At 44.8% G+C, this 12,619-nt stretch overlaps 1 protein-coding gene across 1 annotated transcript in view; it reads left to right on the top strand.

The window, feature by feature from the left end:
• Positions 1–2,312: 2,312 nt before the first annotated feature.
• KIF5C (kinesin family member 5C) overlaps positions 2,313–12,619 on the top strand; it is a 148,912-nt gene continuing 138,605 nt past the window's right edge. The window contains exon 1 of the mRNA XM_040645119.1: positions 2,313–2,838. Within this exon, the coding sequence (XP_040501053.1) occupies positions 2,713–2,838 (126 nt within the window). The 5' untranslated portion in view covers positions 2,313–2,712. The remainder of the gene's footprint in view (positions 2,839–12,619) is intronic.

The following is a 12,619-nucleotide window of genomic DNA, read 5'->3' as shown; positions in this document are numbered from 1 at the left end:
AGGTTCTGGCAATCCTTGGTGGGCTCAGGGAAACTGGGGATTGGGCTGACCTCTCCAGTGTATTGTGAAGGTGACCGCTAAAGATTGTGGGTGTCTGAGTCAGAGCCTGAGAAGTACTAAAATGATGAGAATTTAGTGCTTGGGCCTTTTTTTTTTAACCTACTTTCCCTGCATCTGAGGGCAGGAAATCAAATTGGTGCTGCTTATAATGGCTTATGAAAATTTATTTTAGTAGGTCTGTCTTCTCAGCTAGGCAGAAAAACTGTATTCCCAGGTGCACTTGCATTAAAGCAACAGAGGTAGTCCTTAAATGAACTAAGTAATGCACTTGTTTTACCACTATTTGTTCAGCACAGTGCAACAATAACAACAACAACGACTAACATTCAAGGGTTTATACTCTGTGCATATCAGGCACTATGCTAGGTGCTTTAAAAGTATTATTTCTTCTAATTCCCTCAAAACCTCTATGAGATGATTATTGTTCCAATGACAGAGATAAAATTGAGTCTTAAAGAAATTAAATACCTTGCCTTGGGTCCTGCATCTAGTAAGTGGCAGGGCTGGGATTCTTACTCAAGTAGAGCTTCCTTCTAGGTCGGATTCCTTATTCAACATGCTGCCTACTATGCGCCAGGTGCTAGAGACATAAAGATGAGGCAGATATCATTGCCCATGAGAGTGTAGTGATAGAGATGTGCATAGGAGATTAGGAGGACAACAAGGAGGAAACCTACCCTTTGTGGGTGCTTAGTAAGTCAGGGCAGGCTTCCTAAGGAGGGAGGGGTTGAGTTGAGTCAAAGAGGAAAAGGTAGCACTGGAAAGGGAGAGTGGACATCTAATTGTTTTGCCAGCCCAGGACCATGTTCTTTTTCTGGGAATGACATCCCTCTGCTTTTGGGAACCTTCCCACCTTGGTATTCCTCAAAGATCTTACAAAGTTCCTGACTCTGACTGAGAGGTCTAGGGCTAGACACCTAAGCCCATGCCAATCATAGACTTTCCCTAGTTTTTTTTTTTTTTTTAAACCAAAACTCCAAGCAAACATCTATCTTTATCTAGTGGTAGAAATTGAAGAATGAAACCCAGGGACTCTTGGCAGCTGGGATCCTGACATTTGGGTGGGTGGGGGGGATGATCTGGAGTGAGAAAGAATGAGGCCAAAACAAAGAGGAAACAGGGACAAAAGAGAGAGTCTTGGTAGCCTGCCTGTTCCCTGGTTCCATTGTTTAATCATTTTTCGAATGAGCAAGATAATCTGGATTCTTCTGATAAATTCTCCTTTTGCCACAGTGGCTCCAGTTGGGTTTCTATTACTTTTTACTCTGTGAGCCTTATTTAATATACTTACTTAGTAATAGGCATGAATGGGTGACTCCTAGAGAGCAAATGGCTTAAACAAAGTATCAGTACAAGCACAACAAGGTGAATGGAGGAAGCCACAAGTAGTTTGGTATTGGTCAATGTGTAAACATTAAGACAATAAGCGTAGGAGATGAGGCCAATAAGTAGGCAAAAATATGATCATGGGGCCTATATTATGCAAAGGACTTTAGAACTTTATCCTATATATACTCTGTTCATTCTGCAGGTTCTAAGTAGCCATTAGGCAGAGGTTCTGTAAACCTCACTATCGTTAATAGTAATTAAGTAATTAAGTAATTAAGAGGTTCTTAACCTGGCAGTCACAGGCAGGCTTCAGTTGTCCCCAAATCCAATGAAATAGCGTGAAAAATCTATGGGTGTGTATGAGTTTGTTTTGGGGTTTTGTTATGGAAAATGTCCTCAGCTTTCGTCAGATATTAAAGCAGTCCCTGACCCAAATATGTTGTGAACTGGTATGTGCAGGCATTTTGGGGAATAATGGCTTCAAATATTCATGCAAATCTCATTTTCCCCTTGATTTCCTCACAACTCTTGCAAAACCGTTCAGCACAGAGAAAATGCTCCATAACGTTTCTGCTGGACATTGTCTTAAGGGCCTGCTTCTCCTTGGAGATCTTGAAAAGATGTAGAGATGATAGACCTGGTTTATATAGAGATTTTAATTGAGAATGCTGGATATGACCTCCACCCTGTTCTTGACCTGGGCAGCCAGACCAGAACTGTAGGCTTTCAGAGGTGGCATCTGTGGTACCACCGCTGTCCCCGAAAGCCAACTCTAAGTAACACCCTAGTCCTTCTACTGGCAGGTGAAGAGACTACAAGTCCCAGGATGCTCCACTATCGGAGCCGGGGCGAGGGCGGGGTGGATCTCCGCAGTGACGTCACCCTCCCGGGGTGAGCCGGAGGTGGGCGGGGCGAAGGGGCGGGCCGGGGAGGCGGCTGAGCGCGCTGGTGCTGATGCAGGATGGCTGAGCGCGCAGGAGCCCGGGAGGTCTGAGCCGGGCGAGGCTCGCTCCCTGCGCATCGCCTAGTCCGCCGGCCGCGTGGTCGCGGGCAGGTGGGCCTGGAGCGCCGCGCCGGGCCAGGACAAGGCCAGGGAAGTCAGGTCTGCAGCTGAAGGGGCCGGAGGCAGATAGAAACCTACCCGGTCTGGGAGCGGCCGGAGCTGCCCAGCCCACCGAGTTCGCGATGACCTGCTGAGAAGCTTCGTCGGAGGCTGCAGGAGGCGGCCTCGCTGCAGGCGGTGCGGTTCGTGGCCTCCTCCCTCGTCCTGCTGAGCCCCGGCCCCCCACCCATCCCCGCGCCCCCTCCCTGCTGCCGGCCGAGATGGCGGATCCAGCTGAATGCAGCATCAAAGTGATGTGCCGGTTCCGGCCCCTCAACGAAGCGGAGATTCTCCGAGGGGACAAATTCATCCCCAAATTTAAAGGCGATGAGACCGTGGTGATTGGGGTAAGTGTCCGGGACGTGTGGCTTCCCCTGCTGCTTCGCGCAGCAGCCGGGCGCCCGAACGCCCCGGACGGCAGAGGTGTTTGGCCGCCCCTTCGGACATCCCCCACAGGGCTGCCCTCTCCCGTAGACTTGAAGAGAAACCCCCTCCCCCATGCCCTATAGTTGGCTCCCGGGCGGTGGAGGGGCGACTGGGGGAGGCGGGGCGGGCCCAGGTGGCAAGAGTAGAGGTGGGGGGCGAGGAAGGGTTCGGCGCCGCCATTGTTGTCGGGGTGGGGGCCCTAGTGGGCCTATTGTTCCCCGCCTTGGCCACGCCGCGTGGGTAGAGTGCACGCGTTACCCTCAAGCGGGGTGCCCAGGCTCCCCTTAAAGTATGATCTCTGCAGCCCACAAATGATTCCAGGCATCAGTTCGATTTATCGAACACTTTACCTGTTCTTCTTATGGCCTTAGGGGAAAAAAAAAAGGTAACAAGGTACTGGAAAAATCCTAGCCTCGGCTGGGAGCTCCCACGCCGTGTAGACACGGCTCCCCACGGCGTTTCACCTTGCCCTGCGTGCAGAAGGCGGGGGGGGGGGGGCTGTGGGGAACACTGGTGGCCTTGGTGTCCCCGGGAAGGCCTGGTGTATCTTCTGCTTCCTCTTAACCTAGGCTGCCCTGGACATGGTCTCCGGGTCTGACCCTTCCCCAGTGAGGCGACCCCCCACCTGGTGTCCACAGACCCTCGGATGTGCTTCGCACTGGGTGGAGAGTAGGCTGTGTGCCCACATCTGTGGGGCTAGAGGGCCCGGAACGCAGCCAAATAGCCCCTCTCTGCCAGGAGTAGAAGTTACTTTGTGTGGTTCGGTCAACCCCTTCCCCCCTCCCCCTTGATCTCCCTTCCTACCTTTCCCTTCCTCCCTTCTTCCCCTCCCCCCACTTGGCTCCCTTTCTGCAGCTCGGGCTGCTGGTGGGGGCAGGGAATACCATTGGGTTTTAGTTCTTAAAGCGGTATGTCAAATGAAATAAACCAGCCTCCCCCCCGCACCCCGCCCTTTCACCCTCAGTTGTCCCCAGCGTGTGTAGCTGACGGTGCCCTCTTTGTATGCGAGCCGCGTGGGGAGGGACCGAGTTAATGGGAGCCTCCCGATCCCCGCTGACATATTCCTGGCAGCCTGCTCGAGGCTGCTGATGCAGCCTTCTCGTTCCCGGCATTGATTAAGTGATGTCATCCCGATTACTGAGCATGCTCGGGCTACCCCCTCCTTCCGATTCCCCCAGTGGCTGGTGTATTTAGGTCAAGTGATTGACAGGTGACAGTTTATCGAGGGTCTCTGCCGGCATGAGCCAAGCCTTTCTCAAGCACTAGAGGCTGACGTTTGCCGGCCCAAGCAGCCCCCAGCATCTTCGTAAACCAAGGTGCCGCAGTCCCTGCGAAGGGCCCAGGGGACTAGCAGGTGCTAGCTGAATCGGTAGGCGGGCGCTCTCCGCGAAAGGGTAACCGAGGCAAGGCTCTGGCTGCCCAGGGGCTTCATCCCTTACCTCCCTTAGAAAGGCAGCTCCCCTTGAAGGCCTCTTCTCCTTTCCCCATTTTCACAGTCCTAGGAAAACCGTGACCTCCAAATGCTATGTGGATTGGCATTTATTCTAAGAGCTGACCTATGAGGGCAGGACAGAGGGCTTTTCTCTCTGCTTAGTGTTAATTTGAAGAGAAGATGTATGCTACAATTATTGACAAGGAGGAGAATTCTATACTTAATGGCAGATATGGGATCTGCAGCCAGCACATGGGGCAGATAGTAGCTTGTTTGGGTTACACCTCTCAGTTGGGATCAGCCTACAGTCTGATTTGCTGTTTCCCCAGCCAGGCTGTGGTTTAGATAGAGTGGGAGTTACTGGGGACATCTAGTCCCTGCCCCTTACCTTGTAACAGTTTTTTAAACAAATAATTATGCAGCACTAGAACGTGTTCTGGTGACCCTATTTTTTCCCCCCAAAGGTTTTAAGGAAAAGACTGGAGAGGTTGTTTTTTCTTCTCCTTCTCTTTCCCCTTCCCCCCCTTCTCCTCCTTCTTTTTCCTCCTTTCCATCTTCCTCTTCCTCCTCCCCCCCCTTTTTCTCCTTCTCCTCTTCCTATTCTTTCTCAGTCTTCTAAGAGTGATACACCAAGACTAGTGAAATAGAGTAATAAATCATCCTCTTTATCTGTGTGCAAGGCAGAGATCCTAAGAACTATATTTATTTCCCATCTAAATATACATATGATATTGACTAAATACATTAAAACAGAGTCACTATATAAAATAAGTAACTTAAGCAAAAAATTGTGGATGTGAATATGCATGTAACCCTTCAACTGTAAAGTGAAAATTTTGATTATCTTACTATAATCCTTTAATACAACAGTTTTGAATTTTCTTTAAGATAAGTTTTTTTATTGAAATAAAGCAGTCATACAGAAAAGTGTTATCATAGGGTGCAGCTTAATAAAGCTTTTATAAAGTAACTACTGCCTTGTAACCACTTGTCAGACCAAGAAACAGACATTTTGGGGACCCCAGGAGTCCCATTAGGGTCCCTCCCAGTCACTAGCTCCCTCTGCCTTAGGGTAACCACTTTTCTGACTTCTAATGCCATAGGTTAGCTTTTTTTTTTTTTTTAATAAACTGTATGTACATAAAACCATATAGTATGCTTTTGTGCGTGGCTTCTTGCAGTCAGCATCATGCTTGTCAAATTCATCCATGTCGTGGTGTGTAGCCGCAGTTTGCTCATCTCCTTTGTTCTGTAGTATCCCATTGTATGAATGTACCACAGTTTATTCGTCCATCAACTGTGGGTAGACATTTGTTTTCCACTTTGGGGTTATTATGGACAGAGCTGCTATGAACATTGTTTTACACATCTTTTGGTGAGAGTGCATACAGAACAGAAGACTGTCAGATGCTGAAGATATTGGGACTGGGTTGGCATGTGCCAGGACCTTTCCTATTCCTAATTAATAATGTGTAACTAGAGGAAATGACCATTCTAGCAGCCTGTATCATGTTTTGTACACTGAGTGGAATGGCTCCCAAGTCAATTCGGTTGCATCCAGCCCATAGGGTTCAGTTGCAGGTGGAGACTGCCTTAGGTGAGCATTTCTTTCCTGGCTTGTAGAGGCGCAGATTGTGGGGACCAAAGAAGGCCAGACTCATCCAGAAATGTCAGTCATCTGCACTCCCAACATATACATGTAAAAAATGAATTTCTGGAGAGTTAGCTGTTAGTCTAAATTCAGAATCCCAGAAATTCTTTTTTTTTTTTTTTTTTAAACCAGGGTCATTTTTTTCCCCTTTAAAGTGTTCTGTTCGATTTTTATGGAGATATATACTAAGAGGGAGATTTTGCAGATTCTATATTTGTCTTTTTAAGAAAATGTCTTGTCTTGGTAGAGTCATCTCTACCATTCCTGCATTTTATTTTCAGCTCTTCTGCAAAGCTTTCTTTCTCTGAGCACCCCAGTCACAGTCTCTCCCCACTTTGAACCTCTGTAGCATTATTTTATATACAATCTTGTAACTTTGTTGTCTTAGATTGTTACTAATTTTATCATATGTCTAATGACATTGTAAGCCATGTGTAGAGATAAGGACCATCTATGTTTTACTTCTTTGTACTTCCCAGGGCCTTGCCCACAGAAAGCGCTTAACAAGAATTTATTGATCTCTTTGTTGAATCTAGAAATCTTCACTTTGGTATATTTAACTTATTTTGTGGGCTCTTAATTGGCTGTAGGCTTCGGGGAGTAGTTAAAAAACCAGTTTTAAAGGGAAGCACTATTCCTTTGAGCAGTCCCGGTAAGACAGCAGAATGCCATAAGAGAATTGGGAGAGTACTACGTTTTGCTTTGTTAAAAATTAGGAAAGCTATTGACAGTGGTGGTGAGCTGGAAGTGGAGGGTGGGGATGATCTAGTGATTAGAAAAGGGACTCCACATAAATTAATTCTTCAGAGGAAAATATTGGATTTATAGCATTTCTTGAAGTACTTCTCCATGAGCTGCTAAAAGTCCTGGTGAGTCAGCCATTACTTTGGGCTCTGATTATAGGTTTTGATGTATCTGTAATGATGGAAATTCTCTGTTTTGGAAGGTTCCCAGTAAGGTTCTTTGAAATGGACTTTGACTCTTCAGTTTCCTCATTTGGGGCTTTCCTCTTGTTCAAAGTCCTAGGAAAGCAGTAAGTTCTGACCTATTTGACATTAGCCATGAGCTCTGAGCTGGTCAGTGGCATAGAAAGTGGCCTCATTCTGTGGGAACTTAGATTAGTTGTGGGTAGTGGTTGGGCAAGAAAGGATCAGGGCAGAGACTAGATTCCAAGCTGGAGTTACTGTGGAGATTAAGGACTAAAGAAGTGAAGAAATATGGCTAAAATTTTTCTTTTTGTCCGTAGTAATGGTCTTTAAAAGCAAGAACATTAAACAATTTTCAGTTTAAATTTATACACAGTAAAATCACTTTTTGGGGGGCTATAGTTCTATCCTAGGGGCCTTGACAAGTACAGGGTTCTATAACAATTCTGTATTAGTTTTCTTTTGCTGCTGTTAATGGATAACTATAAATTAAAGGCTTAAAACTATACAAGTTAATTATCACACAGTTTCCATAGGTCAGAAATCCATCAGATCAGCTGGTTTCTCTGTTTAGAGTCTCATAAGGTCAAGACCAAGCAAGCTATTGGCAGGGCCATATTCTGTTCTAGGGGAAAATCCATTTCTTTGCTCATTCAGGTTGGTGGCAGAATCCTTATGGTTGTAGGAGTGAGGTTCTGTTTCCTTGCTGACTGTCAGGCCTGGCTGTTCTCAGCCTCTAGAGGCCACTCCCAGATCCTAGTCATGTGGCCCCCTTCTCCAAGTTAAAAACCAGCAACAGGTTGGTCCCTCTCATGGTTCACATCTCCCCTACAACTTCCATGGCATGTCTCTCTTACTGACTCTTCTGCCTCCCCCTTCCACTTTTAAGGGCCCATCTGATTACAGTGAGCCCACCCAGATAATCTGGCATCATCTCTCCATTTTAAGGTAAGCTGATTAGTAACCTTAATTACATCTGCAAAGTCTTTTTTACCCTGTAGCATTCACGTATTCACAGATTCAAGGAATTAGAGTGTGAACATCTTTTGAGGCCATTGCTCTGCCTACCACACACCAGCACACTCAAGATATAAAATAGTTTCATTTACATGCCTCCCCCTCCTCTCCCGGCCAAAAAGCCCTCATGCTACTCCTCTGTCGTCAAACCTTCTCCCCTCTCTTAACCCCCGACAACCACTTCCTCTTCCTTTCTATAATTTTGCTTTTTCCAGACTGTCACAAAATTGGAATCACATATTAAGGATCTTTTTGAGCCTTGGTTCTTTTACTTAAGAACTTTGAGATTTATGTTGTTGTTGCATGTATCATAGTGTATTATTATTATTATTATTATTATTATTATTTGCTTACTGGTAGTCCATCATATGAATATAACACAGTTTGTTTACCCATTCACCCACTGAAGGACACTGGGGTTGTTTCCAGTTTGGAATGATGATGAATAAAGCTGCTATAAGCCTTTGCATTTAGGTTTTTGTGTGAGGGTAAATTTTTATTTCTCTTGGGTAAATACCCAAGATTATACCAATCATATTTAACTATGTGTTTAACTCTAAGAAACTGCCAAACTGTTTTTCAGAGTGGTTATACCCTTTTGTATTCCTCCCTAAAAGTAATATTTTAAGCTAGGATTTTAAAGAGTTTATTCAGTCACTTTGTCTAAGTGAAGACTGATAGTAGTGTTCAGTAGTGTCGAGATAGATCAGTCCTTCATTCTCTGTGCCCTAAATTCAGAGATGTTCACATCACTTGACAATGCGTGGTTTCCAGTAAATATACCCTCTGAAACTTTGGGATGAGTGAGCACAAGAGAGTAGCTATAATCTCACGTGTGCCCATGAGGCCACTCTCTGCTGGAGGTGAGCACACAGTCGGTGCTTCCTAAATGAATGGGGTTGGTAGAGGCAGCAGGGAGAGTCAGACAGAATGGAGTGTGGATCCACTAACTAGCTATGGGGCTGTTTTTCAAGTTGCTTAGCTTTTCTGGGCCTCAGTTTGATCATATTTAAAATGGAGATATAATTACTTATTTCACAGAGCCGTTAGAATGAAATGAAATGAAGTGGTCAAAAGGGCATCTAGCATAGAGAAAATGCTCGATAAATGCTAATTATCTCCCATGTTTCCTATTTGCCTTGTAATTTTCTCATTTTTCAGAATTAGCTTTGCCCCCCAAAATTACTGCCCTTAACTCTATCCCCTGAACACCCTTTTTGCATGTCCATTTCTTAGGCATTCGTTCACTTCCTTCTCCTGCTTGGAATAGCCTCTTTTTTCATCTTATTGTGAAATTCCTAACCATCCATGAAGGCAGAGCTCATGGTCTGTTTATTTATAGACTATATCAGCTGATCCTTTTACTTGCAATGATTGTGTATAGGAAAGTGTGTGTGTGTGTGTGTGTGTGTGTGTGTGTGTGTGTTTTACGGGTCTTTGCCTCCTTCCCTGTAGTTGTCTAGCTGCTTAGTAAGTGTACCTTGATTGCAGCTTTCTTCTTCCCTGTTCCCTTTGTGGAATCAGGTCTCCATAAAAGCCAATTTCTGCATTGCCTCAAATAACTTGGGTATCACTGGGGATTTCTCTCTGCCTCCACCTGTGCTTGTCTGGCCCAACTCCCCTATTTAATGACAATGTTTTCCATTCTTGGCTTTACTCCCCCATTTAAAATAGCAAACCTCCCCCACCTTTGGGTTCCCTTTAGTCCCTGCCTCAGATTTCTCACCTGTGTCTACTTATTAAACAAGCGAAAACAGAACTACCTGCTCCCTAATGGTTTTTCTTGAGTTAAGAAAATATAGCCCCATTGACAGATCCGATTTCACCTTATTTCTCTCGGGGTTTTTTTACAAGGTCCTCTTTTTGTGGCTGAGAAAGCTCCTCCCTTAACCCATTTGCTGCACGCCAACCAAGTTCCTTTCAATAGGGATTGACTATTGCATGTGTGGTTATCTGCCAGTAGTGCAGACAGCGTGGGAGAACATGGAGTTTTAGATTCCTTCCCAGCGGCGGACCTGGCATGAGTCAGACAGTCCAGGACCAGCTTCCAGCTCTGCACCTTCTTAGCTGCATGGATTGGACGAACTGCTAAACTTTACTAAGTTCCAGCCTCTTGGCCTATGAAATAGGGCTAATATCACTCTCCACCTTGTAGGGTTATTGTGATGATCACAAGAGTGGCTGCTCACGGAGTGCTGTGCACAGTACCTGGCAGAGAGCGGACATTCAGAAACTGTCTGCTTTATAACACCCGCTAGGGGTTATTTCTCTGTGCTTTTGTCAGACTGACTAATCTTGGGAAAGCCCAGACCGTTCATAGCTTCCCTGGTACCCTCAGGTTGTATAAAAGAAAAAAATTGTTCTGACACTTGCAAAAATAGGAAGGAAGATGATTGTGATAGGTATCAGTACTATCACAATGGGGGAGAGAAGTGAGGCTCAACTCCAAATACAAGGGGAGCAGGTTGCAGGGGTGGGTGGGTGGGTAAATGGACAGCTACTTAAAGGACATCAAGGGGAGGGGAGTTCTTGCTAAACTGACCTAACAGGATTCTTGCTAACCCTGGACTCTTCAGGGACAGACATGGAAGTTTAAGGTCAAGGCCCAGTTGAGAAGAGGGCTCAGAGGTGCCTGGCTGAAGTTTGGTCAAGGAGAGAGTCTTTGTCAGTTGGAACCCAAATGATTCAGTGGGCATTCGAGACCTTCTGTATTCGGGGCCTCCCTGCCTTCCTGACCTCACCCCGTTACCCCATGTTCCATCTGCGTGTCTATTCCCCGAAATGATTAGGCTCTAAGTGTCCCCTGCCCTACCCCAGCTGCTCACATCCCACATGCCTGGGACAACTGTCTTCAAAGTGTAGTTAAATGGCAAGCATCCATTTGCTTTCAGAATCTCAACCCATTAGTGCCTTCCGTGAAACTTTTTCTGACCAGCACCTTGCCCCTCAACCTGGCCAGGTTAGACTCTTCCTCCTGTGCACCCTTTATCCATGGGTAGCTCCCGAATGACCTCCCCAGCACTGTGTTTCATTTATTTGGGTATATGTGTCCTTTCTTCCAAGAAACTGAAAATCCTTTGAGGGAAGGAAACGTGTGCCATTTTTTTTTAACATCTTCAAGGCCTGGAACAGTGCCTGGAACAGAGTAGATAGTCAGGACCAGATGTCTTTTGAAAGAAATAGAAGAAAGCTGACCATCCTAAGCTGTTAGATGTTTGGAGCCTGGAGTTATTTGCTTGGATTTTTACCTTGACCTCTCTCCAGCTCTGATAACTTGTTTTCCTACTTTGGACATCTTCATAGTTTTATTGTTACTGTCTTGAATGAAATAGCTTTTTCAGTGTTCTGACATATTCCATGCTCATTGCAAAAATACTCAGACCATGCAGAAAAGCATGAAGAAGGTGTAAAAAAATACTTTCTATGAACCAGAAAATACCATTGTTAACATTCATTGTATATCCCAGCAATTTTCCATTTTATAAAACACCATACTTTGTAGGATTTTGTAAATAGGATTAGGATTTTGTAAAAGTCTGTTTTGAAACCCACTGTTTTGCTTAATGGTATACTTCAGATATCAGCATTTTGAAAAGTTGCATATAATTCTATTATATATCTAATCAATACTTTAATCATTTCCTAGTCTTAGACATTTGGATTTTTCTGCTTGTTTTTCTTTCTGTTACAAAGGTGTGATAAACATTGGTGCACACAGCTTTTTGTGCACATGCCTGATTGTTGTTTTAGAATACATCCCCAGAATTGGGATTGCTGGGTAACAGGCTATAGATGATTTTAAGGCAGCCATAGTTTTTGAGAGAGAGCAATTCAGAGATGGTAAATTGTCCTGCTTTATACTCTCACTTCTTTGCCTACCAGCTGGAATTGCTGCCAGTCTGTCTCATAAGGCATCCTTTCATCCCTGAACTACATTAAATTCTTACCAAGAGTACGTGCTCTGTCATGCACTGTTAAGCCATAGATCTAGAATACGGCAATGCCTTCAGACTTCTCATATAAACCATACGGTTTTGTAGGCTGGCTCTTGTCAGTTTCAATATCCTAAAGGATGTTGTTTCTTGGAGGTGATCAAAAGCTAACTCTCTCTCTTGAGGCAGAGAAAGAGACCAAGATTGTAGTCTTAAAGAAAAATAGGGTGGATGTGCCCTTTCTTCTTGGTGCTAATATTGAAAGGCCTGTGATACCTTCTGGGTGGTGGTAAGTTGAGAAGCGATAAAATAGCCATGTCAAAAAAGCCCTAGAAAGAGCTGCCCCCCCTTCACCTCTGATTATTAGGTACTCTTTCAAGAAACTTATTGTATAAAATTCCAAACATGCACCAAGTAGGAAGAATAACAAAATCTACCCCCACGAACCTATCAACCAGTTTTAACCGTCAACAAATGGCCAATTTTATTTTTTTGTGTACTCTCCTAAACTTTCCTCCCCAAATCACCTGATTGTTTTAAAGTGAAATCTCACAGTATTTTATCCCTAACCTATCATACACACACACACGTGTATATATACATGTATGTATGATCAGTTCTCCTTTAAAACCTCAATAATATTATCACAACTAAAATATGAGCAATTCGTTCATGTCAGATACTCATATTTCCCCCATTGCTTCATAAATTTCTTCTGCACCTGCTGTGCTCAAATCAGAATAC

The sequence above is a fragment of the Ursus maritimus genome, unplaced genomic scaffold (genome assembly GCF_017311325.1).
Source record: "Ursus maritimus isolate PB19 unplaced genomic scaffold, ASM1731132v1 scaffold_1, whole genome shotgun sequence".
Taxonomy (NCBI): domain Eukaryota; kingdom Metazoa; phylum Chordata; class Mammalia; order Carnivora; family Ursidae; genus Ursus; species Ursus maritimus.
This window is presented reverse-complemented; position numbering and strand designations above follow the sequence as displayed.